The 25,474-nt window shown below is 63.6% G+C and overlaps 1 protein-coding gene across 9 annotated transcripts in view; it reads left to right on the top strand.

Annotated features, from left to right (window-relative positions):
* The window catches only part of DOT1L (DOT1 like histone lysine methyltransferase), a 54,868-nt gene that overhangs the window by 22,254 nt on the left and 7,140 nt on the right, over positions 1-25,474 (top strand). For 3 of the 9 annotated variants that reach the window (XM_060297414.1, XM_060297416.1, XM_060297417.1), the window contains 21 exons: positions 2,054-2,117; positions 2,702-2,930; positions 4,563-4,657; positions 5,056-5,118; positions 10,446-10,501; positions 12,477-12,556; positions 16,268-16,336; positions 16,847-16,953; positions 17,102-17,143; positions 17,807-17,917; positions 18,029-18,263; positions 18,567-18,659; positions 19,470-19,561; positions 19,958-20,059; positions 20,302-20,439; positions 20,647-20,772; positions 21,619-22,103; positions 22,255-22,390; positions 22,710-22,889; positions 24,029-24,158; positions 24,864-25,441. In XM_060297414.1, the coding sequence (XP_060153397.1) occupies positions 2,054-2,117; positions 2,702-2,930; positions 4,563-4,657; positions 5,056-5,118; positions 10,446-10,501; positions 12,477-12,556; positions 16,268-16,336; positions 16,847-16,953; positions 17,102-17,143; positions 17,807-17,917; positions 18,029-18,263; positions 18,567-18,659; positions 19,470-19,561; positions 19,958-20,059; positions 20,302-20,439; positions 20,647-20,772; positions 21,619-22,103; positions 22,255-22,390; positions 22,710-22,889; positions 24,029-24,158; positions 24,864-25,441 (3,211 nt within the window). Of the gene's footprint in view, positions 1-2,053; positions 2,118-2,701; positions 2,931-4,561; positions 4,658-5,055; positions 5,119-5,478; positions 5,670-10,445; positions 10,502-12,476; positions 12,557-16,267; positions 16,337-16,846; positions 16,954-17,101; positions 17,144-17,806; positions 17,918-18,028; positions 18,264-18,566; positions 18,660-19,469; positions 19,562-19,957; positions 20,060-20,301; positions 20,440-20,646; positions 20,773-21,618; positions 22,104-22,254; positions 22,391-22,709; positions 22,890-24,028; positions 24,159-24,863; positions 25,442-25,474 lie in introns of those variants that run through there. The other 6 variants (XM_060297415.2, XM_030845780.2, XM_060297418.1 and 3 more) reach the window with 5 other exon arrangements.

Here is a 25,474-nt window from a genome sequence, read left to right as displayed (position 1 = left end):
CTGGCCCCTGGTCCAGAGCAGCCAGACCCCCGCAGCATCGGCACAGGTGGCCGCACGGCCTTGGGCGGCCAGCGCATCCATGGGTCCTGACCCCTGATGAGGACGCCTCCTGCCCCTGGGGTGAGGGCGCCTGTGGCCGCTGACCTTGAATGATGGTCTCGAGGTCCGTGCAACTCACATCTCGTGATGGTTGAGTGCCGTGGGCCTGGCCTAGAGCAGCTGGGGTGCTTAAAGGCGCTTTTGGTGCAAGGTGCTTGCAGGTGGGGGTTTGGTGTTCTTCCCTCCGTGTTCAGCCAGTTGAGGAAAGACTGGAAGGACGTGGGGCTGGGAGAGGGCAGGGGGCCATCTGACGGTGCCCACCCCAGGGACCCGTGTGACCTCAGGGTCTGTGACAGCAGGGCCGGCGCAGAGAGCCGAGCTCCTCTGTCTGGTGGATCCCGGCAGGGATCAGGGTGCCCAGGTTCCCCTGAGCTTCCGTGTTGCTCATCCTCCCAGAAAAGGTCTCTTCCAGGGTGTAGCCAGAGGCTTTGAAGGAGGTGTAGAAGTCAGAACACAAGGAAGTGAGGTTGTGAACTAGTGCATTGTTTTCTCCCTGAGGCCCGCGTAGGAAGACAGGAGCTGGAGATGGACTGGCCATCGCGTCCACACTTCCATTTCGAAGAGTGGGTGCCTGGGGCCAGGGACGGGCGTGTCACTCACAGACACTGCACTCGGGTGGCTGCTGGGCCGTGCTCCCTGAGACCCCGCGGCCCAGTGCTGGGCTGGACCCCTCGCGCCTGTGCACGTGGTTAGCTCCCCTGGAATGTGGGTTTCCTGCCTTGTTGCGGCGTGTCAGCCTGCTCCCAGCGTGTTGGAACTGCGTATCCCTCGCTGTGTGTCTGTGTGTGAGTTTCACAGGCTTCAGCCGCGCCTGCTCTTTCCTGCTCGAGATCTCTGGCTTTTCAGCTGCAGCTGCCGTTCTAGGAAACCGAACTTGCCGTATGGTTACAGGTCCCAGTTGAATTCTTTTCCTTCTGTTAGGAAGGAAGGAAGGCGCACTTCAATTCCCAGAGCCCTTCCAGGGCCGGGGTCGTGGGCCGGGGGGTCTCGAAGATGCAGGTGGGGAGGGGCTGCGGGGGGTGCTCCCTGCACCCCCGTATGCGTCCTTGGGTTCCCCGGGGTCCTGGCATCTCACTGGGGAGCAGCCGTCTTGCTGCCCTGCCTGTAGAGGGCGTTGGACGAGCCCTCGAGTGACAGCCCCTCCCCTGTGCAGCGCAGGCACCAGGCACAGCCCCTCACTGCAGGCGTCGGGCAGGTCATCCTCCGCGGGGCCATCCCAGGCAGCCCCCGCCCCATCTCTCAATGCCAGTGGTGACAACCACAAATGGCCCCACATACCGCTCCGGGGGTACCCCTGGGTTAGGGGGTTCCATTGAAAATTCATTCCCTTGGTGTTTGGGAGAACCTAGTCTTGTTAAAAACTCCCGACAACTCCCTCGTTAAGTATCTAACACAGGCTGCTTATATCTGTGAAAGTGTCAGAAACTTAAACAGGTGTAGTAAACAGAAGTGCTGTCGGCGTGAGGGGGGAGGTGCTGACCCTACTCTCTGCAGAGCCGGGGTGTCGGCCGTCGTCCCCTTCCACCCGACCAGCAGAGTGGGAGCCCCTTCTACCTGAGCGTGGCCCTCAGCACCCCGGCTGTCCCCCCACCCACTCAAGTTAGGCCAAGGGGTAAACATGGAGGCCCCCCCACCCCCGGCTAGGACAGGGAAGGGGCGGCCCAGCCGTGGGGCGGTGGGACTTCATTGCATCCACGGGTTGGGGGTGAGGCGGCCTTGGTCCCGCCCGCCTCTCTCTGCTGTGGTAGCCCTTTCCCTACCCAAGGCCTGCAGGGCACCGCTGCCCGAGGCTTTGACCCGTGAGCCGACCCCTCCGCCCTGGTCTCGAGGCCCCATGATGCCGCGCTGGTCTCGAGGCCCCATGATGCCCCTGGGACCTCTGCCCCCTCCCACGAGGCCCGGTGGCTTGTTCCGAGCTCGGCAGTGGCCAGCGGCTATCACCTGCCTCTTTCAGCTTCGAAAGCATGCAGAGGCTCTGTGACAAGTACAACCGGGCCATCGACAGCATCCACCAGCTGGTATGTGGCCTTCACCCGCCCCTCGGGCCCGCCTCCTCCTCCAGGTCCACGCTGTGCTTCAGGACCCTGTTGCCTGTCGAGTCTCCTGGGTGCTTCAACCCGGCCCCTGAGGCCCTGGGAGTGCAGAGCCTGCAGCACCCCAGGGCGTTGGACCCTGTAGTGGGTAGGAGGTGGGGAACCGCAGCCGCTGTGACGCAGACGGTCGGGACTGAGCGGCCTCATTACTTCCAAAGGGGTCCTGGGCCCTGGTGCGCCCCCCGGGGGCCATGGCAGGCGGGCGGGTGACAGGGAGCCTCCCTGGGGCTTCTCCGTCCTTCACCCACCCCTCGGGCACTCTGGGCGCTGGGACAGACCAGCTAGGAGAGGGGAGCTATGCTGGGGAGCTCACACTGCTTGGGTCCAGGGGTGCACACGTGTGCACACGTATCCCTGCACGGGTACATGCATGCATGCAGGTTCATACTACACACATCCACACACAGGCTCACACACACGCTCCCGCACACATGCGTCACCATTGGGGGCAGCGGCACGGCCGGCGGGGCGGGGCCCAGGTGGACCAACTGGCGCCCCCTGTGCCGCAGTGGAAGGGCACCACGCAGCCCATGAAGCTGAACACGCGGCCGTCCACGGGGCTCCTGCGCCACATCCTGCAGCAGGTCTACAACCACTCGGTGACCGACCCCGAGAAACTCAACAACTATGAGCCCTTCTCCCCGGAGGTGTACGGGGAGACTTCCTTCGACCTGGTCGCCCAGATGATCGACGAGATCAAGATGACCGAAGACGACCTGTTTGTGGACCTGGGTAGCGGTGAGTGTGGGCCACGCCCATGTGCCCGCCGGGAGGGGTCCGGGGCAAGTGCTAGGCAGTGGGGGGGGCCCTGACCCTGCAGTCCTGAGTCAGCACACCCCTCTCCCCACCCGGCAGGCCGCAAACCAAGCCCGCCTTTCCGGTGCCCAGAAAGCTGCCCCTTCACTCCTGCTAAGCCAGCCTGAGAAGGTCCATGGGCTCCGCCCAGCCGCCAGCGCTGAGCTGCGGCTCTGCTTCTCACCCCCCCACCCCCCCCACCCCCGGCCTGCTCCTGCTGAGAGGAGAGCCCTGCTCCCTGTGCCCCCAGGCCTCGTGGCCGCACTCCCTCCTGCTCCCTCCCGGGCCTGGGGCTGCTCCTGGCTCTTGGCCCACAGGTGGCCCCAGGGACCACCGAGGCAGACCAGCCCCCACCTTGCTGGCGGTCCCTCCCCTCTTCCCGCACTCACCAGCCCAAGCGGCCCCTCTGCTTGCTCACGGGGTGTCCTTCTGCACAGAGTCGAGACTCCTGGGGGTAGGGCCTGGCAGGCATACACGTGGCACATCGTGCTGCCTGAGTAAGCATTGGGCTGACTGGTTCCTGGTGGGACCCATGAGGTCACGGGCTGATGGGGGGCTGTCCGGCATGTTGTTGGGCGGCTCCATCAGGAACCCCCAGCACAGCCTGCTGGGGCATTTCTGCCATCCCACGTGACCTGCTCCCAGACCCGAAAGTCCCGTCTCAGCCGGGCAGGGGCCCTGCAGATGGGGACGAAGATGGCTTCTTACGTGGTGTCATCATCGGTTTAAGTCCTTTTTAAGTGTATGATTCATATTTTGATAAGAATGCACGTACTTCAAAGGTCATTTCTCTAAAAGCCTGTAAAACTCCCCTAGTGTCAAAAGGCTTATGATTTCTGAGAAGCGCCAGCCTCCTCAGGCCGAGCTCTCCACGCCTTCCCCCTGTCCCCTGGGAGGGACCGCTCGTCCTCTCCCCTGTTTACCCCGTGTTTCTGAATAGAGGTTTGTTTTCATCATTGGAGTACATTCTATTCAAAATGGGAAGTCAAGGGGCTCCTGACACTTTATTTAAAGTGCAACTGATCTAAGTTCAGGGAGAGACCATTTAAAAAGCTTCCTTTTGTCGTGAAGGCTAAATGCCTGCAGACTCTGCCTGCGTCCTGCTGGTGTGTGTGTGCGGTGCAGGGCTCTCCCGCCCCCTCTCTGAGCCCGCTTCAGACTCGGCTGAGGATGCGAACTGGCCATGTAGTGGAACAGTGGTGTGTCCAGGGCGGGCGGGAGCCTTCCCGAGGGGTTCCTGAGTTCCACATAGCTGGGTCTGTGTCTGGACAGTTAATGCCATGTGGGGCCGTGGACCAAGGACGGATTCTGGTTGAGGGGCTGTGGAGTGTTGTCCTTGGATGATGAAGTGAAACCCAGATGGCTGTCCCCTGGTGGCGGCTCAGCCCACGGCCTGGGGCATCTGAACACATTCTGTGACCTCGGAGGGCGCTCGGGCACCTTCGCTGAGAGCCCGTGGCCTCTGCCTGGTGACCTTGTGGCCATCGCCCCAGTGGCTGGGGTGTGGCCTCTGTCACAGTGCACATCTGACACCTGCTGCTGTCTCTCTCTCTCTCTCTCTCTCTCTGTCTGAAGGAGTGGGCCAGGTTGTGCTGCAGGTCGCTGCGGCTACCAACTGCAAACATCACTATGGTGTCGAGAAAGCTGACATCCCGGCCAAGTACGCGGAGGTGAGCGCTTCTGGGCTCCGGGCATGGTTGCATCTGTTGCTTTTCTTTCTAACCTTGGTTTGTGGTGGCCTGTGGGGCAAGGGAGTGGCCTGTACCGGGGGTCAAGGGGAGGGGAGTTCCCCCAGCACCGTGGGGTCAGCTGGCATCACCCTTGTGCCGGCGTCTGCCTGGGGGGCGGCAGGGTCTGGGGAGAGCACACGTCTGAGCGGTGTCATCCCCACAGGAACGTGTTTAGAGTTGTGGTTCGCACGCCCGCTGACTCGGGTTCCCTGTGGTTGGGAGCCTTTGCCAGGAACCCTGGAGCGGGAGGGCGAGGGGAGGAAGGGGGATTGGGGAGCCGTGGGTGCCATCCCGGCTGCCTGGTTCCTGATGGGCTGTCTGGTTTGGCTCCCTTGCAGACCATGGACCGAGAGTTCAGGAAGTGGATGAAATGGTATGGAAAAAAGCATGCAGAATACACAGTGAGTGCCACCGCTCCATGCCCCGTGGCTGCTGGTGCAGTGCCTGCCCTGAGCCTCCGCCCCCGGGGGCGGGGGCAGCTACCCCACCCGGAGCCCCCTCCCCACCGCTTTCCACCCTCTGCCGGACACTCTCATCCTCCCTCCTGGGGGCCCTTGCAGGCGCTCAGAGAACAGAGGTGGCCCACGTGGTGTTTCTCTTCCTCAGCCCCCCAGGCACTGTCAAGGCCTCAGAGCACCGGCTCTTTCAGAGGCAGCGCCCCTCCCGGGTTGGCACGTGGGGGCGGCAGGGGGCGGGCGAGGCGGCCTCTGCCCCGTCCGCGGGCCGGCTGAGGGCATCTTTCTCCTGCTTGCCCCCCGCAGCAGCGTGGGGCCCAGCGGATGAGTCCCCCGGCTGTCCCGGTGCCGCCTGCCCCTCTGCCCCTCACTCAGCATCGCTCAGCCCGGCCTTTCGACGCCGAGGTTCCTCGGGTCTCGCTCCTGGATCCTGGACGCTCTGGCCTCTCTCTCTGCTCCTCCTACCCAGGGTGTCCGCGTCCGCATCCTCGGCTCGAGTGCGTTTCTGTGCTCAAGGCTTCATCAGTCTTTCTGCCAGGTTTCGGTTGCCTGTGGACGCACGGCCGCCATGCAGCCACCATCCCCTGGGCCGCTGCTGGGGCATCGCAGGGGGCGGGGTCCGCAACCGGATCTTCACCACACCCACCACTTCCCATCTCACGCCCCCCAGGTCACTTAGACCCCAGCTGGCTGCGACGTGGTCCTGACGCCCCCTCCCAGAGTTCCTTGCCGTGCTCGCTGCTCTCCCTGCGCCGTCCTGCGGGCAGGGTTGTGGGGCCAGAGTCAGCATCCCTGTCGCCTCAGGGACCCAGAGTGGGTCACGTAATTGTAGGTGGGAGGCGGATGGGGGTGCAGGAAAGGGGGCTTCAGGCTCTTAGAACAGCCTAGCCATTTCTCCTTTCATGGGTCGTGCCCTCGGTGTCGTGTTTAAAAAAGCCAAGCCTCAGCTCACCTAGATTTACCCTCACGGTATGGTATAGGAGTTCTGTGGCTGTGCGTTTTGCCTGTAGGTTTGTGGTTTCTTTCTGGTTACTTCTTGCGGAGGGCGTGAGGTCTGCGTCTACATTCATTTCTCCGTGTGCAGACATCCAGCTACCCCGCCCTGTCTGCTGCAGGGCTGCCTCTCTCTGTTGAGCCGTCTTTGTTGATTCGTCCGAGGCCAGCGGCCGCTCCGCTCCGTCCCACGCTCTCCCCGTGTGCTCTCTCAGTGGCACTGCAGTGTCTTGACAGCTGCGTCTTCGTGAGAGTCAGTCCTGAACCGCGTGGCATCGGGCCTCCAGCCTCGTTCTCCTCCTTCAGTGATGTGCTGGCCACTCTGGGGGGTTTGGACTTGACTTCTGTCTGCGCTGTGCTGACATACATCCATGCCCTCATCCTGCAACCTTCCTGTAGTTACTGCGTTAGTTCCAGGGTTGTCGTCGTTTTCGTTGACTCTCTTGGATTTTCTACATAGACGATACCATCACCTTTGAACAAAGGCACTTTTATGTCTTCTTTCCCAGTCGGTACCCTTTCCTTTTCTTGTCTTATTGCATTAGCCGGGGCTTTTACTGTGGTGTTGAGGAGCAGGGATGAGAGGGCACATCCTTTTTTTGCCCCTGACCTCAGCAGGAAAGCCTCGAGCTTCTCACCATGGGTGTGATGTTAGCTTTGGGATTTTTCTGTGGACGTTCTTTCTAAAGTTGACGCGGTTCACCTCTGTTCTTATTTTAGTTCCGGAAATCTTTATTGTGAATGGGTACTGGGTTTTGTTAAAGCTGCTTTTGCATTGTGTGATTTTCCTCTTTGGCCTGTTGAGGGGACAGAGTACAAAGGCTGATGTACTTCCATGCCCGGGGCAAGTCCCGCCTGGCCCTGGGGTATAGCTCCTATTTTGTTGAGGGTATTTGCAGCCAAGAGGGATGCTGGTCTGTAGTTTTCCTTTCTCGTGATGCCTGGCTTTGGTATCAGGGTGGTGTGGCCTCGTGGTGTGAGCTCGGCTGTGCCCTCTCTGCCTCTGCTCTGCTGTTCTTGGACCAGGACTTGCACATCTACAGGCTGGGCCCAGCTCCCCTCCCCTTCTTCCTGGTGGGATTTCTTGCACGATTCTCTCCCCTCAGTGAAAAGCGAGGGGTGTATCCTCTGGCCTCCTGTGTCCCTCCTGCATCTGAAGTCCTCTGGTGTTCGTTGCTCAGGCTGACGGCAGTCAGTCCAGTTGGTTTCTGTTTCCAGGAAACTTCTTCCTGCCCAGTCCCTAGATCCACTGGCATGCTGCTAAGAGTTCCTGGATGGTTTACCATTTTCCTAAGACCTTATGACCTCCTAAAACATAGGTTTTTAAATTTAACAAGTGCCTCCTGCTTCTGGTGAGAGGGCCAAGCAGTTCAATCCCCTAGCGTAGAAGTCTGCATCGACACAGGCCCCAGGGGTGCCCCGATGGATCCGCGAGCAGCCCTCGCTGCTTTATACGGAGTGTGGTTCTAGCTGTTAGTACAATCCCCGCGACTGGAGGGAGAGGCGGGGGTGAGGCTGGTGGGCTGCCCGCCCCGGCGGTTCACCTCTCCTCCCTTCCTCCCCTCGTCACCTTTGGGCGGCAGCGCCTGGCCTGGTGGGTGTTTGGGGGTCAGTGGCACGTCAGCTGGCTCATTGGCGGGGCTCCGTGTGTGTAAACCTTCTCGCTCTTTGGCCTCGTGAGGTCCAGGGCGCTTGTCAGTTGCCCTTGCTCTGTGGCCTCGCGAGGTGGCTGTGAGCAGAACTCGGCTCAGAGGACTCTTGGTCGTGGCCTTGGCGGCCGTGTCCGGAGCGGCAGCCAGCTGTGCCTCTGGCGTCCACGTGGCCCTGCTCCAGGAGGGTGTGGCGACAGCCCCTGCCCAACGCCTGGATTTGGCAGGAGCTTGCCGGCTGGGTCTGGAAAGGTGCCCTCACTGCGGCTCCCTGTGGCTGGGAGCAGGTGCCCTGGTTGGCGGGCAGGTTCCTGTCCCTGTCACTTAGTAACTGAGGGGAACAAAGCCAGCAGGAGCCTCCGAGCCCAGTGTGTTTCCTGGCGTCTGAGCCGCCTCTTCAGTCCCTGCCCGGCCCTGGAGCCCACAGCTCTCCTCCCGTCGGAGGCCCTGGGCCCTCCCTACGCCCGGCTTCTGCCTGTGTCTGTCACACCTCTGGGCGCCCCCTCTGCCTGGCGACAGCCGGGTGACCCCGTGCTGTCGGCCCCTGGCAGTGGGCCTGGCGCACAGGTTTCCCTTGCCTGGGGCGGTGGCGGCCTCACAGAAGTGCCATGTGGGGAGGTGCCCCCGGCCAGGTCCCCAGGCAGGCAGTGGCAGCCCCTGTGCCTTTGCGGGCTGGGGTCCGTTCTTCTCTCTTATGCCCGTGTGCGTTTCTCCACACTGGAGGTCTTGGTTATCTTGGGGCCAGTCATGGGTCCTTGGTGGGGGTGACATCTTCCTGGCACGGTTAACTCGGGCACACTGGCCCCAGCAACACAGAGCCGACTCGGCCAGTCTGTGTCAAGAGGCGAATGGCGGCGGGGCCGGGACAGTGGCCGTTTTCTTGCCTTGAACATGAGGCCACAACAGAGCCGTGGTGCTGTGGCTTGGATGGGTGAGCCCCCATGGAGAGAGAAGCCACAGCAGGACGAGCCTGCGGGACCCCAGGACGCAGCAGACGTCGTCCTCACATTGTGGTTTATTCAGAGACAGGATGGAGCAAAACCAGCAGAGGGAAGAGGCGTAGGGTGGGTCCAGGGGACCAGGCGCAAGCTTCCAGACTCTATAGGAGGCGCTTCACTCCCCCAAACGAGACGTGACAGCACGAGCGAGGTGCGCGCCCCAGGGAGGCTCACAAGACCCAGTGCCCGGGGGCTGTGGTCTGCTCTCTTGGCCACAGAGACCCAGCCCAGGGTTCTCACTGGGGGCCGGTCAGCCGAGACCCCAGACTCCGGGAGGAGAGCAGGTGCCCGTGTGGACCCCGTGTTTTCCCAGAGAGTGTGCGGACAGGGAGCCCCCGAGGTCGGGTTCCAGACACCAAGCGCCCTTCCCAGGACACGGCCTCAGGCCTGCAGCTTGAGCGTTTTCCTGTGCGGCATCGTAAGGACTTTGGACTTGGGTCAGTGCCCCGAGCCTGCCGGGCTGTGCGCAGGGAACCGTGGCAGCCTCACGAGGGGAGAGGACCCAGCGAGCAGACGCGGACGTCTAGGACGTAGACCTCCCACAGCACCCGGGTGTTTTAGGACGGCCATCTCCCTTCTGCCCTGCGGGGCTCGGCCCCTCATGCCCCTGGGTGACTCCTGTGTGCTGGAGGGCGCCGGATGTGGCAGCTGCTCTGCCTGGGCGCCGTGGCACTCACAGGCTCCTACGCTTGGGGTCTTCCCTCCTGCCCGTCCCCAGACAGACTCAGGGGCCAGCCCTGCTGGGCGGCGCTGCCCCATCGCTGCCTGGAGGGCCTCCGGTCACCTGGTGGCTTGTGGGGTGCAGATGGGGGCCGCCAGCAGCCACCTCCACCCTCCCCCAGAGACGCTCTGTCTGTGGGGCCGCCTGTCCTGGACGTTTCCCATCAATGGAATCACACACCGTGTGTCCTTCTGTGTCTGGCTTCTCTCACTGAGCATCGTGTTCTCAGGGTCCGTCCACGTTGCAGCGAGTGTCGGGTCTTCACCCCTTTTTATAGCTGGGTGATGCTCCCATGTGTGGAGGGACCACAGGGTGTTTATCTGTTCACGTTCATGATGGACACGTGGGTTCCCACCTTTGCTGCTGCGGACGGGTGTGCAGGTTTTCCTGTGGAGGTCTGTTTTCATTTCTCTGGGGTGGACACCCAGGAGTGGGATGATAGCCTTTTTTTGAAGAATTATAAAGCCAGATTTCTTGGTTTGTTAAATGGTACAGTTCTGGGCGGTTAGGTTAATAAGGTCTGAGTTGTCTCAGGCAGACTTTGGCCTTGAGGCACAATGAGATTAGTCGGCTAACAAAGATAGTGGTCAGAGCAGTGCTGAGGGCGTAAGGACAGCCCTGCTGCCCAGGAGACAGGCGAGGTGGTGCAGGAGAGCTGAGCCCTTGCGGCGTATGCTCTGTCCAGCACGGCCGCCTCGGGGCGCCCCCTGCTGGCCCTGCATGGGCATGGCGTGGTCTCGGCCTCCCCGCCGTCCCCTTGTGGGAGCCTGGCCCCAATGCCACCGCCCCGCCGCGGCCTCCCCACTCAGGGCCTCTGCTCATTCCATCTCTTCTTTGGGGGGCAGGCAGGGGTGGGGTGCAGAGGCGAGCGAGACCCCTGAGTGATGGGCTATCCCTCTTTTCTCCTTTCAGCTGGAGAGAGGAGATTTCCTCTCGGAGGAGTGGAGAGAGCGGATCGCCAACACGAGGTACGGCCGGGCCAGAGTGAGGCTGCGAGGGCCGCGGGGGCCTGCTGGGCAAGGCAGGATGGCACGGGGTGGCACAGCTCCCCATCCCCACCCCCACCCCGGGTCGCTCCCCCTCCCCGGGGGTCATCCCAGCAGGCAGGGGCTGGAGAGTGCAGGGAGGGCCCGGAGAGTGCGGGGAGGGCCCGGGCTCAGTGCAGGTTCCTGCTCTCGGGCCTCCCCGGGATGGACGGTAGCACCGTGGCAAGCAGTCTCCAGGCCGACACCGCCGCGTGTCCTGAGCTTGCCGGCGGCTCTGCCTCCATGGCTCCTTCCCTTGTCCTGCCCAGGCCTGGGGCCGGGGAGCGGGCTGGACCCCGCGCTTGCGCACCTGGCGGCAGCAGTGGCAGCACCTGTGGAGCGCGAGGTGCTCGTGTGGCTCAGTGGGGGTGGCCGGGCCTTGGTGACTGCGGGGCGGGCGTGTCACTCTCTCAGCTCTCTGGCGGGGCTCGGGTCACACCATTTCCCTTCGACCTCGTGGTCTGGCCTCCCTCCCTTCTTTCTGCATGTGCTCGCTGCATGGTGCCCCGAGGCCCCACCACTGGGTTCCGTGCGGGCAGGTAGGGAGCAGGCGTCCCTCGTTCACAAAGGCCTGTCCTCGTCTCGCTCTCCTGTGAGAATGTCTCACCTGATTTGGGCACGCCGTCCCCCTTTTCTTGAGGGGACCGTGCTGACCCCGTGGGTGTCCCCATCAGATCAGATGGGGTCGGGGGATTCTGGAGCAGCTGCTGTGGGGGCCTCTCCCATGGGGGGCATCCAGCAGCTGTGGCCTGGCAAGGAAGAGCTCGCCCAGAGCACCGCGAGGCCCCAAGGCCGGGCTCTGCCAGGGCCCCCAGACGGTGTCCCCCAGACGGCGAGCGCCCTAGGCGCTTTGCTTCCTGTTGGAGGCGTCCCCGCCCTGATGAGCTCCTCTGCGCTCAGGGGTCTTCATCCTGGCTTCTGCGGGCCTCAGGGAGCTTCCTTGTTTCTTCTCGGGTGACTCTAGTTCGGGCAGCCCAGGGTCTGTCCTGGCTTACCCCCTCTACCCACCTTGGCCACCTTGAGGCCCTGGCGTGCAGCCTCCCCAGGCTCCGTCCCAGAGCAGGGACCCCTCCAGGCCGGCCCCACTCCCTGTCGGAGCCTCCCCAGCTCGCCGCTCTCATCAGGGCTCTGCCCGTCGGCCCCAACCTGAACCGCACCGCACCTGGGTTTCTTTCCAAGCAGTCGGCAGCGAGAGAGCTTGGCTGACACCTTCAGTGCTTCTCCTACTGCCCCTGGCCATCCTCACCCCGGTCAGATCTTCCGTTACTGTCCTAGTCCCGAGATTCCAGTCCAGTGGCGTGGAATGGCAGACAGCGTGCTGCTGCCCATCACGTGCAGATGGGGAAGGGATCCCTGGTGGGGGTCCTCCGTGGGGGCAGGAGCCGGCAGGCAGAGGAGGGGACAGGTTGGGGGCCTGTGCAGGCAGCAGCCTCCCACCACCCGGTGGGCGTCTTCAGGCAGCGCTTCTTCGGGCCATCGGGTGCCAGAGAACGTTTGAGAAATGGGAGAGGATGGGCCAGGCCCTGCCTCGGAAGAACTTGGCGCTGGGCCCCCGGGTGGTAGTGCAGCTTGATGGGTCTGTGCTGCTTTCCTGCCCGGGTGTTCTCGCACCTCTCTGCCCAGGTGGTGCTCGAGCTGCCCGCTTTCCAACCCCAGGGCACCGGAGGGGCAGGCGGGGCAGCCCGTTGCCCTGGGCCTGTGTCCGTGCACGCCTTCCCAAGGAAGCCAGGGGGCTGCTTGTCGCGGTGTCTGTGTTCACGGCACCCAGGGTGGCAGTCACAGCCTCTGGGCCCTGGCGCCCGTCCCCAGGCTGGGCGGAGGTGGTGCGGGCAGAGGCGGTAGGCGGCGTAGGCGCGGCGGCTCTGTGTGTGTGTGCAAGTAGAACCTCCTTTCACTCAACTGGAATATTATTTTGCAGTGTTATATTTGTGAATAACTTTGCCTTTGGTCCTGAGGTGGATCACCAGCTGAAGGAGCGGTTCGCAAACATGAAGGAAGGTAACGGACTCCCCCCACCCCCCACCCCCACCCCGTGCATCCCGCGTCTGCGCCTGCTCGGGGCTCTGCAGCTGTGGCCCTGATCGCAGGTGGTGGGGTCCGGACTGCCGTTGGGATTGGCCCTGGTGGGAAGGCCTCAGGCAGCGGGTCCCGTCCATGGTGGTTCTCACCGTCACCTAGGTTGTGGGAGGGTGCCTCACAGCTCAGCGTGTGTGGTGGAATAGACCCGACGCCTCCCCCGCTCAGGCCCCAGCTTGCAGCTGCCGGAAGGACTGGGGCGGGGGCCAGATTGGCAGGGGAGCTGCAGGCTGTCTGGTTCGTTCGGTTGTGGAGACAGGGAGTGACTTCTTAGTTCAAGGACGTCCTGCCTTCTAAAGGATTCTTCACGGTGTATGGGAAACTGAAACTTGATTGGGTGTCCCCACGCGATCTGGAACCCTAACTTGGGGGCACTGAGGGCACGGGGGTTCCCCTGGCCAGCCCCTGCGGCCTTTGCTGGTCGGGTCTTTCCCGTACTTGGACCCGGGCTGCCTGGCTAGCGCCGCTCCCGCTGCTTCCCCTTCCCCCTCACACTCGGTCCCCAGGCCAGTCGAGACCCGGACGCCGGAGAGGACCTCACCCTTCTTGTGTCCAAGTAGGAGGGGCGTGTTCTCCCGTGCTTATGAAAGCGTTTAGACTCACAGGTTACCTTGGGCGACGGGAGCTCCTGGTGTCTGAGCAGACTCTCCTCTCCTCAGGAACGCGGGCAGGGGTTGTTAGGTCTTCTTGTGTCCCGAGCTCCTCCCTCTGGCGTGGTGAGCCTGAGCAGGGTGGTCCCCAAGTGAGATCCCTCCAGGCCACTGAAGGTGCAGGGAGGGAGCTGCGTCAAGGTCTCGGCTTAGCCACCAGAGTGGGTTGCGCCTGCCCAGGCCTAGCAGCACACATGAGGTGTCCCTCAGCTGTGCTTGGGGCATCCTCATGCACATGGAGCATCAGACCGATGCAGACACCTGGGTGGGAGCCTTCTACACAGCTGGGAGCTGACCAGTTTCTTTGAACCTAGTTTGTGTTCTCGTGCCCGCCCCTGGGTCCCGTGGTGAGTTGCGCTTAGGCTCAGAGTGGGAGAGCAGGTCCGGTGTGTTCCAGGAAGAGGAGACGGAGGAGTGGCTGCTTCTTCAGGCCGTCCTCCCCAGTCCGCCTCCCTCAGAAAGCTGGGCACTTTCTGTCCCAGCACCATCGATGGTCCTGACAAGCAGGGCAGCAGTGGGGGACCCATGCAGGGCCCACATTTCCCCTTGTCCTGTGCCCTCGTGCCTACTTCTCACCTGCTGCTTTGTTTCTTCCCCGTGGGGAGGCCGGTAGCTTCCCATGTGTGGTGAACACTCAGGATGACGGCGGCTCCGTCTGTGCCCTGTGACGCGCTCTGCTCCAGGAGCGTGGTGGTCATCCCACCGCTGGTGGAGTCGCGGGCTTCTTTCCCTGGACGTCCAGTCGCACACGGCCGGGCTCTGGTCCTCGGCCGGGGGCTGTCGCCACCCGTGTGAGAACTCCAGCCTCGGGTGCCCATCCTTCTCGGGGTCCTCCTGGCAGGACGGGACCAGTCTCCTGGGCCCCCCGTGGGCTATGACCTCAGCGTGAGGTCGGATATGCTGCCCCACATGCCCACGGCCCCGCTGGGCTCTGCCCGCTCCCTTTCCTGGGGCCTGGCCAGGGATGCAGCCCTGACAGTGTGTCCCCATGCTTCTCCAGTCGTGACATGAGATGGCAGGAGTCACCTGTCCTGCAGGGAGGTCTCCAGAAAGCGTCTTCATCCTTGGGCTCATGAGGGTGGCTTCTCCGGCCGCTGCTGCTGCCCCGATTCCCACGTCAGGTCTTCCCTGACGTGCCGCAGGAGCCCCGGCAGGGCAGATGTGCTGCGCTCTGTCCTGCCCGCCCCCCAACTGCTCCCTGTCCCCGCAGCTGCGGGGAGGCCCCCGTGCCATCCTGATCTCTGTGGCCGGGAGACAGAAACGGGGTGTGTCCCCCGAGTTTTGTTATGAAACATTTCAAGCAAACGGGAGAGGGGAAAGGATCACCCAGCATGGACGCAGAGAGTTTCCAGCTGCCCTCAGCACCGCCGGCTGCGTGTGTGTTTGCGTGTGTGCATGTGCAGGTGAGCATGAGCCTGAGCGTGTGGCAGGGTCACTCCTGATGGTTTTGTGGGAACGAGCGCCCTGCCCGGGCCCCTCTCCTGAGCACTCGGCGCCCATCCCCGTGCCCCACCCAGGAGAGGAGCATGGATTCCTGCTCTGCCAGCTGCCACAGGCACCTCTTGGGCTGTGCAGTCCCAACTCTCTAGCCTTAGGGCCTCGGGTCGTGGCCCCTCCATCTTTGTGGACGCGGCCCGCTGGGCATCGGGCCTCATTGTCCCGTGGGATGTCGCCCGTTCTTCACTCATCCCTCGTGGTCATCTTGACCTTGCCCTCCGTACCCCGTGTCCCACCTGAGTGCCTGGGTGTTGCACGCGGCCGGCTCGGGGCCCCTGGTGACATGCCCACAGAAGTCCCCTCAGGTTACCTGTTGTCCCGGAAGCCTTGCAGGGGACACATTCCTAATTTGAGCGTCCTCCCTTCGACACTCTTCAGGTGCGCCCAGGGGACCCCCTCAGCCTCTGGCTGCTGTGACTTTGCTGTCACAACCAGCCGACTGCCCAAACTCGCCCCTGGCCAGCCCGGGACCTGGCATCGCCGCCTCCTCGGGGTGGGGGGCGCCCAGAGGCCAGGCTGGGGCTCGGGGAGCCGTGAGCGCATGCGCGAGCAGAGGGCTCATCCTGATTGCTTCAGTTTACTCACCACGCGTTTTCTTTGACTTCTATATTTGGTTCTGTATTTCCTACGCTGGAACGTTCTGGTGTATTACGTTTCCTGACAGTGTTTCATACAGGATGGGGGAAGCGTCTGTAACCTGAGGGTGACATCGTCAATCATGGTGATCTCACTGCAGGAGGCTGCGAGTCCTTGTGGTTCTTTTCCCTACAATGACTGCACACGTGCCGGGAGTTAATTGGAAAAACTTTTCTGTGCAGCTGTTCCCGACCTGACCCTTCCGCATTCTGTCTGTGTGGGGTTAGGGCCCGGTTCTGCCTTAGGTTCTGTCTGTTCCTGTGGATCAGGACCCAGTTCTCCCTCAGGTTCTGTTTGTGTGGAGTCTGGGCCCGTTCTCTCTGAGGTCCTGTTTCCCTGGAGTCGGGCCTCGTCCTGCCTCAGGTTCTGTCTGTGTGTGTGGATCAAGACCTGGTTCTCCCTCAGGTTCTGTTGGTTCTGTGTTAGGGCCTGGTCCAGCCTTAGTTTCTGTCTGTGTGTCCGGACCCGGTTCTCCCTCAGGTTCTGTCTGTCTCTGGGGTCAGGGCTGGTTCTGGTCCGGGCCTGGTGTGGGTGTGGCGCATCTAGACAGCGCAGAAGTTGTAGAGGGGGTGCCCAGTGGGCCCCACGACGAGACCCAGGGGACTGTGAGGCCCTGAGCACGTTTTGCAGGAAAGCAAATCGTGAGATGGGTCGGAGCCCTCAGGCGCCGCTTTCTTTGCTTTTAGCTGTGAGGTTAGCTCAGGACTCCCAGTCCCTCGGCTTTTCTGTGTTCAGAGGGCTGGTTTCTCTGGATGCTTTTGCATCCTGGTGCTCTAAGCTTCACCAGGCTCTTGCTCGTATCGCGCACTGGTGTCCCCACGGCCAGCACTGATCCCTCTCTGTGTTTTAGGTGGCAGAATCGTGTCCTCGAAGCCCTTTGCACCTCTGAACTTCAGAATAAACAGTAGAAACTTGAGTGGTAAGAGCTCTCGTGTTGCCGAGTTCTTAACACATGTAATTATGAGCACCTGCCGTGGGTTAAAGCGGGGTCACCCGCCAGCAGTGGTGACGGCGGGGGGCGTCCCGGGTGCTGTGGGATGTGGAGCGGTGGCCGCTCACTCCATGCGGGAGGCCCCCAGTTGTGACAACCCCAGACATCCCCAGACATGGCCCTGGGCAGGACTGTGGTGCCGGGACCCAAGGGAGCAGTGACAAGGACAAGCAGCGGTGTGTGCGAGCCCGCGGGGTGGCAGGACCCTCAGGCGCTGGGCATCCTTGCGGCTGCTTGGTTGCCACATTGGCCCCCACGGGCCTTTGGAGCCCGCCCTGTGGGCTTATCGCCCTTGTCCTTGGCCAGGTGCCTGAGTGTGGGGAGGGCCGTGGGCACCTCCCCAGCTGGCAGTTGGGACACGCCTGGGACCTGAGCCCCGCCATACCCCTCCCCCTGGTGCCCTGGCAACCCCTGACCCCTGCGCCCTGTTGTGCGCAGACATCGGCACCATCATGCGCGTCGTGGAGCTGTCGCCTCTAAAAGGCTCGGTGTCGTGGACGGGGAAGCCGGTGTCTTACTACCTGCACACCATCGACCGCACCATAGTGAGTGGCACCCCTTCCTCCCCGACCCGCCTCTCAGCGCTCACCGCGCCCGTCACTGCCTGACGTCGGTGGGTCTGGGGTGTGGCTCTTGTCCTGACAGGGTTTTCCATTGCTAATGAGACGTTTTCTTTTCCTTTTCCATTTTTAGCTTGAAAACTATTTTTCTAGTCTGAAAAATCCAAAACTCAGGGTAAGTTTGTGTATTTGTCCTTGATCTCTAAGCTGACCAGGGCCCGAGGCATCCCGAGTAGCCGGGCGTGGGCCTGGGCGCTGGGGCCCCCTGGCTGTGGCGGCCACGTCTTGAGCAGCTGCACCCTGGCCACGTTTCTTGAGAGATTTGGGGGGAGATAGGTTGGAGTTACAGCCTTTCAAAATGTCCCGCGGCCTCGTGCTCATCACTTTGTCTCTGAACCTCGTGGGACGTCTGTCCCAGTGACTTTCTCTTTGGAGGCTCAGACAAGCACGTGAGCCTTGAAGGAGCCCCCCGCCCAGGCCCTTCCTGCCATACTAGGGCCTCTGGGTCAGGGCATGGTGATGGCCACCCCCACCTGGAGACAGAGGACGGCCTTGAGGGTGGCCCTGTCCTCCCTCCTGTTGCCGTGGGTGTCCCGCAGCCCTCGCCTGTGGACAGCGTGCCCCTCGGTGGGGAAGTGGTTGTGGGGACCTTGGGACCACCCGCCGCGGGGGTGGCCAGGCCAGGCCGTCCGGGGGCCCACTGGGTTCCCAGCAGAGACTGGGTGTGGGGTGTGTGTACCTCGCTTTCCCCCAGGGCCAGGGCTGCAGGGCCCCTGCAGGCAGGAGGGTCTCCGCGGTGCCCACGGTTCAGAGGACGAGCCCCCCGCTTACTCCCCAGGAGGAACAAGAGGCAGCTCGGCGCCGGCAGCAGCGGGAGAACAAGAGCAACACGACCACCCCCACCAAGGTGCCCGAGAGCAAGACGGCCATGCCCGCCGACACCCCCATGGTGAGCGCCCCGCCCTCGGCCAGATGGGGCGGCCCCGGTCTCGGAGGAGGGAGCCAGGCTGCCCCCGGGAGCCCACATCGCCGGCTGGTCCCTCATGTGGTCTTCCGCTAGGACTCTGGTGCTGAGGAAGAGAAAGCCGGGGCGACCACTGTCAAGAAGCCATCTCCCTCCAAGGCCCGGAAGAAGAAGCTGAACAAGAAGGGCCGGAAGATGGCCGGCCGGAAGCGCGGACGTCCCAAGAAGATGAGCACCGCCAACCCCGAGCGCAAGCCCAAGAAGACCCAGAGCGCACTGGACCTGCTGCACGCCCAGACTGTGTCGCGGGCGGCGTCACCCTCGCCGCAGGGTGAGTGCCTCCTCGCCCCCGCCCCGCTGTGCTCTGGGGTCCCGGGGAGCCTCACTGCTGTCCCTTTTCCTGCTGGCCCGGGCAGAAGCCACTGCGACAGCGTCTGTGCTGAGTACTCGGAGATGGGGGTGGGGGGGCTCCAGCTCCAGAGCCTCCCGAGGGCTCTCCAGGGGTCCCGTGCAGAAGCCCCGCTCAGGCAGGGCGAAGTGCCGTGGTTTGGGGTCTGGTGGCGGCTTGGCTGGGCAGCTGGGGCATCGCGCAGGGCCTGGCGTCTAGAGAGCGTGACCCGCTGTCTCCCCGCAGGCGCCCCCTACCAGCTACCTCCCAGCACGCAGCGACGCCCCCCTGAGCAGCTGCTGCTGGCGCCCGCCCCGCCTGCCCTACACCGGCTGCTAGGTGAGCCGCCCCAGGGGGGCGCGGGGGGAGGCCGGGCGGACGGGGTGGCTTGTTCGCAGACCCCCTGGGAAACCCACGCTGCATGGCCAAGCGCACCACCCCCAGGGCTCAGGCTCAGTCCTGCCAGGGCACGCCTGGGCTTCGGGGTCAGCGGGGCCCGTGCGGCAGTCTGAGGCTGCAGTCCTGCCCCAGGGGAAGTGAGGCCACATCTGGGGGCATCATCACAACTGGAGGGGTGGCTCCTGGCGTCAAGAAGGTGGAGGCCAGGGATGCTGTTCCACCACCCACGGTGCCCAGGGTGCCCCGCAGAGAAGGACCCAGCCCCGTGTCTGCAGTGTCAGGGAGACCTGTCCGGGATGAGCCCGGTGCCCCGAGGGAGCAGGGCCCTGTCCTGCCGAGTCGAGCTCGTGCTCACGTGGCTGGGCTGCCTTGAGATGCCTCGTCCCTTCAGAAAGTGGATGAAGGAAACTCCTGTACAATTTTCTCAATTCAACATTGGTAGCATATGTTTACCGAGCAGACCGGCAGACTGGCTGACCACAACCCATGTGTCCTTGGGGAGAACGAAAACGCGGGCTGGGGATGGCAGGAGCTGTGAGGGTCCCCACGTGGGCGCGAGCCCCACGTGGCGGCAGGACATGCTGAGGCAGTGTGGGGACACGGGCCCCGGCACGACAATGGCACCATGCGACCCCAGCACCGCTCGGGCCCTGGGGAACCTGCGCGTCGTTCCCGAACTCCACCCACCCCCGCCTCGAGCCTCAGCTGGAGGGTTTCTGAGTTAAAACCTTGTCTTGGCTCCCCTCGTAGAATCCTTCAAGATTCAGTACCTGCAGTTCCTGGCGTACACAAAGACCCCTCAGTACAAGGCCAACCTGCAGCAGCTGCTGGACCAGGAGAAGGTGAGCCGCACGTGGTGCTGCCAGACCCAGCTGCCCTTACCTACGGGGTCCGATGGCCCCGGGGCCGCGGCTGGCCGGGCCCTGCTGCCCCGTTTGAGGCGTCCTCGTCTGGGGACAGTGTGCCCTGCAGCCTCGGTGGCGGAGCTGGGGTGGGGGGCTGTGAGGTGCGGCCGCCCTCATGCGGGCCTGGTGCGGGCACCCCAGCTTTCCTGAGGGCGGGAAGCGTCAGGCTCTGTGGCTCCTGGTAACGTGGTGCTACGTTCCGGGGTGAGGCCCGGATGGGGGTCTGGCCAACCTCCTCACGGGTGCGTGTCTGCCACCGTGTCCGCCAGGCGGGCTGCAAGTCGGGCGGGGTGCCCGTCCCGGGGGCCTCACGCTCATGGCCCTGCCCCGCAGGAGAAGAACGCCCGGTTGCTGGGCGCCGTGCAGCAGCTGTTCGGCCACTGCCAAGCTCAGAAGGAGGAGATCAAGAGGCTTTTCCAGCAGAAACTGGATGAGGTAGGCGCCCTGCCCTGGCCACCCTGAGGCCACGCAGACGGCCCTGGTGCGGGATGGAGGGCAGGCAGGCCCAGGGCCCAGCCGGACGTCTGGCCAAGATCCAGAGGGACTGGTGCCCTCCTGGTGCTCTTCACCTTGAGTCTCCCTGATGGAGAGGCCCGGAGGTGGTCAGAGGGAGGCTTCCTGCCTCGCGATGCCCCTGGCCCCCGTGAGAGCCCCCCTTTGCCGTCGTTTGTCCTCAGCTGGGAGTGAAGGCGCTGACCTACAACGACCTGATCCAAGCGCAGAAGGAGATCTCAGCTCACAACCAGCAGCTGAGGGAGCAGACGGAGCAGCTGGAGAAGGGCAACCGGGAGCTGAGGAGCCAGAGCCTGCGGCTGGTGCGCTGGCGGGACTGGCGGTCTGCCCGAGGCGGGGCCCCCCAGGCCGGGCCGGGTCTCGGGATGGAGAGATGACCGAGGGCAGCCCCCGAGTCTGCGGCAGTGGGTCCTGGCAGCCCCCCGCCCCCCGTCCCCGTCCTCCCTCAGGATCCTCGCGGGGCGTCCAGGGGCCTCCGACGCCTCACGGCTGCCCACCCATCCCCACAGCTCAAGGCACGGTGCGAGGAGCTGAAGCTGGACTGGTCCACGCTGTCCCTTGAGGGCCTGCTGAAGGAGAAGCAGGCCCTGAAGAGCCAGATCTCGGAGAAGCAGAGGCACTGCCTGGAGCTGCAGGTAGGAAGCCTGTCGGAGGTGGGGGGGGGGGCTCCGGGCTTCAGCTGGGGCGCCGGGACCAGCGTCCTAGGCCCAGTCCCCGCCGCACCGCCCAGGCTTGCGAGCGCCTTGTTTCTGAGGCCGCCGGTGGCGGCCCTCGCTTGCACCATGAGAGCAGCTCATACTGACGAGGTGAGCAGAGGATGGTGCAGGAAGGAAGGACGGACAGATCAGCACGCAGGTGCGGGCTTTCCGGAAGCCCGTCTGCAGGCCGAGGCCTCCCACCACTTTGCGTCTCCCCAGCGAGGTTTCGTGATTTACGTGAAGCTTTCGCTGTTGCCCGGCCCTGGGGGCTCTTTCAGGGATGGGTTACTGCAGAATGGCACTGCAGTGAATTCCTCTGCACCGGAGGCTGCTCTGGAGGCTATGTCCCTAAAGACACGCGTCCCCCAAGTAGCCGTTGGAGCGGCTGTAGGTCACGGGATACGGTGTTGCGCTGCCTCCTGTGGTGGCCCGGCCCTGCTGCCAGCCTGTGTGCAGGAGTCTCAGGAGGCTGCACGCTGGGCCCTCACGTTCCTGTGTCACCGAGAGGCGGCCCGAAGCTGTGGGCCCTTGATTCATTGTGGGGAGAGCCAAACGATGCCTCAGGCCCCAGCCCCCGGGGCCTATACCTTACCCTCGCAGTCACAGTGACAGCCACGGAGCCTGGGCCCCTCGCTTCCTCAGGCCGGCGCGTCTGCCCGTCACACTAGCCGGCCCATGTCCCTCTAGCCGGCCCACGTCCCTGTCGCTCTTGCACGACCATCCCTGCCAGTGAGGTGCTGGGCATGGGGCCTCTCAGGCCTGACGCCTCCTCTCGTCCCCCAGATCAGCATTGTGGAGCTGGAGAAGAGCCAGCGGCAGCAGGAGCTCCTGCAGCTGAAGTCCTGCGTGCCGCCCGACGACGCCCTGTCCCTGCACCTGCGCGGGAAGGGTGGCCTGGGCCGAGAGCCGGAGGCCGAGCCCGGCCGGCCACACCTGGAGCTGGACTGTGCCAGGTTCTCCCTGCCCCACTTGAGCAACATGAGCCCGGAGCTGTCCATGAACGGCCACGCGGCCGGCTATGAGCTCTGCGGCGCGCTGAGCCGGCCCTCGCCCAAGCAGAACACCCCCCAGTACCTGGCCTCCCCCCTGGACCAGGAGGTCGTGCCCTGCACCCCGAACCACAGTGGCCGGCCGAGGCTCGAGAAGTTGTCCGGCCTGGCCCTGCCCGACTACACCAGGCTCTCCCCGGCCAAGCTGGTGCTGCGGCGCCACCTGAGCCAGGACCACACAGCCAACAGCAGGGCGACCGCCAGCGAGCTGCACTCACGGTGAGCTCGTGGTGGGGGGCCTTCTGAGCGGGGGATCGTCAGTTTGGAAGAGAATCTCGGGGGTTGTTAGGCCCAGGCGGCCAGCTCTGAACGCAAAATTGTGGCTCTGAGGGCTCCCCAGAAAATGACCGAGGACACGTCTCGTTTCCAGAGCTGAGCATGCCAAGGAGAACGGCCTCCCGTACCAGAGCCCCGGCATCGCCAACGGCATCAAACTGAGCCCACAGGACCCTCGGCCCTCGTCCCCTGCGGCCTTGCAGATGACGGGAGAGAAGGGCAGTGAGAAGGTGAGGCCACCGCTCTTGTGAAAGTGCCCACGCGTGGGGTGGAGTAGGGCTGAGAGGGAAGGTGGGAGGCTGCCTGGCCGCGCCCTAACCCTGGGGTGAGGCTGGAAGAGTGGGATTGTCTCTGGGGAAAGGAGAGGCCGGGTTGAGCAACAGGGGAAGGGAAAAGCCTGTTGCACTCCTGTGATGGGGTGTGTGCTGGGGTGATGGGTGGGGGCCCTGGCAGGTCGGGAGGATCGCTTTGGGGTGGGGGTGACTTGTCACTGGTTGGAGGGCTGCTGTGTCCCTCGGGGCGGTGCTCAAGGCCCAGTTTCCTGGTCAGCGGGAGCAGGCTGGCCCGGTGGTGTGTCTGCAGGGTTTGAAGGAGCGCACCTACGCCAGCAGTGGGGAGGCCATCACCAGCCTGCCCGTCAGCATCCCGCTCAGCACCGTGCAGCCTAGCAAGCTGCCAGTCAGCATCCCTCTGGCCAGCGTGGTGCTGCCCAGCCGCGCCGAGAAGGTGGTGAGTGAGGCCCTCGGCCTGGAAGCCTGGCGTCCCCAGGCACCGTGTGTAGGCGCCAGGAGAGCCGGTGCTCTTGTTCTTCCCCTCGAGGCCCAGAGCCTTCTTGTTCAATTGCACGTGGTTAAGTTTGGAGCTTACCGTGATGCCCGAGAAAAACAGAATGTCTGATGTCCACATTTAATTCCAGTAACATTTTGCCACTTTTATTTTAGATCCTTTTAGTAAAAGGTGACGTGTGCAAACGGAGAGGGACTAAAACTTCCAGATTCTGTAGAAACTTCTCCCTTTCCTTCTAGTTCACATGTGCATTCAGCGTCACACGCATGGACTTGGAAATGACACTCTCCTGTGGAGTGGGCTGTTCGTGTTTATGGAGATGTCACTCACACACAACTCACCCACCTAAGGTGTTCGGTGCAGTGGGTTTTAGTACATTCACCAGTCGTGCAGCCATCTCTAGTTCCAGAACATTCCATACCCCCAAAAGGAAGCCCATCCCCACCAGCAGTCACCCCCATCCCCTCCCCAGCCCCTGACAACCAGGAGCCTACTGTCTGTCTCTGTGGATCTGCCTGTTCTGAATATTTCCTGTCAGTGGAATCACAGACTGTGTGTCCTTCTGTGTCTGGCTTCTCTCACTGAGCATCGTGTTCTCAGGGTCCATCCACGTGGTAGCGAGTGTCAGGGCTTCTCTCCTTTTCGTGGCTGAGAGATGTTCCACCATACAGACGGACCACATTGTGTGCATCCGTCACCTGTTGGTGGTCATCTGGGGTGTTTCCACTTCGGGGCTGTTGTGAATTGTGCTACTGAGGACATGCGTGTGCGGGTTTTGTGTGGGTACTTGCTGTTGTCTGGCTCCATGTAGGAGTGGAGTTGCTGGGTCAGATCATAACGGCTGCCCTCACTGCTCTCCCTGCCCATTTATCCCTGGCCCAATGCTTGCCTGTTAGCCAGGGCCATCCCTTAGAACCGAGGTCAGACACCTGTGCCTCACCTCGTGAGAACCTTCCCGTGGCTGCCCACCAGGCTCACACCCTGAGCGGCCACTTGCCCTTCCGTGCTCGTGGCCTCGGGCCCTTGGCACGTCCTGTGGCGTATGGCCGGATCAGCTGAGAACCTGCATTTTCTCTCCGCAGAGAAGCACCCCCAGCCCCGTGCCGCAGGCCCGAGAGTCCTCGTCCACACTGGAGAAGCAGATGGGTGCTGGCACCCACGGCTCCGGGTGCAACGCTGCTGGGAGCAGAAGCCTCGCCCTGGCCCCCGCAGGTTAGGGCTCCCTCCCGTGCGAGGACCCAGAGGTGCTGGGTGGGCTCAGCATGTCAGCTGCACAGCGTGGCCCGGGGCTCGGGGGCTCCGAGCTGGGCTGTCCCGCTCTGCTCATCTCAGCTGGCTGTGTTCGGCCTGGGCCCATGCCAGTCCTCTGGGCGATGGCGTCCTCATCCAACCGCGTTCCAGCCGGTTCTGCTCCTCCTCAGAGAGCTTCGAGTGAGGCTTCCGGGCGGGGCCCTGCGACCTAGAGGGTGCCTGTCACCACTGCCCAGCCATGGATCCCATCGGGGGCAGCGGGCATGTGTGGTCAGGTTGCTTGCCTGTGTCCACATGGCCTGATCTATGCCTGTTCTTCTGGGGATAAAGAGCACAGTGAGGAGGCTGCTGTTGGGATGGGCGTCCCGCCTCTGGCGCTGCTGCTCTCGCGTGGGGAGGGCGTCACCGCTGGTGGTGCCCGGGGTCCACCGGCTTGTGCGTGAGCTCCAGGGCCCAACCAACCCAGGCCCAGAAGTGGGAAGAGCACACAAGTGACGGCCCAGGGGTCCCCACTTGTCCTCACCCGAACCTGGTTCCGTGGTGCCGTCTCAAGGTGCTGGGCACTGAGCATGCGGAGAGCTGAGCTTCCTTGCGCTCCGCCGGGTTCGGCCAGGTGGGCATCCTTTCCCGGACGAGCTCCCCTGAGAAAGCGTGTCCTTCCTACAGGCTTTGCCTACGCCGGCTCAGTGGCCATCAGTGGGGCCCTGGCAGGCAGCCCGGCACCACTCGTCTCTGGAGCCGAGCCCCCCGCCCTGGACGAGTCCTCCAGCTCCGGAAGCCTCTTTGCCACTGTGGGGTCCCGCAGCTCCACCCCTCAGCACCCCCCCCTGCTGGCGCAGCCCCGCAACTGCGGCTCGGCCTCGCCCGCCCCCCAGCTCTGCGCCAGTCCCCGGCTCGGCGCCCAGGGCCCGCTCCCCGACACCAGCAAAGGAGACCTGCCCTCTGAGGCCGGCTTCTCGGATCCCGAGAGTGAAGCCAAGAGAAGGATCGTCTTCACCATCTCGGCCGGCTCTAGCAGCGCCAAGCAGTCACCTTCCAGCAAGCACAGCCCTCTGTCCTCGGGCGCCCGCGGTGACGGCGGCCAGAGCCACGGGCAGGACAGCCGCAAGAGGGGCAGGAGGAAGCGGGCAGCGGCAGGGACCCCCGGCTTCAGCTCGGGCGTGTCCCCCAAGCGCCGGGCCCTGCCGTCCGTCGCCGGCCTCTTCACCCAGTCTTCAGGGTCCCCCCTGAACCTCAACTCCATGGTGAGGCTGGGAGTGGCGTTGGGGGCGGTAGGT

Source organism: Globicephala melas, chromosome 3, assembly GCF_963455315.2.
Source record: "Globicephala melas chromosome 3, mGloMel1.2, whole genome shotgun sequence".
NCBI classification, from domain to species: domain Eukaryota; kingdom Metazoa; phylum Chordata; class Mammalia; order Artiodactyla; family Delphinidae; genus Globicephala; species Globicephala melas.
Note: the sequence above shows the minus strand (reverse complement) of the source record. Positions and strands in the feature narration are given on the sequence as shown.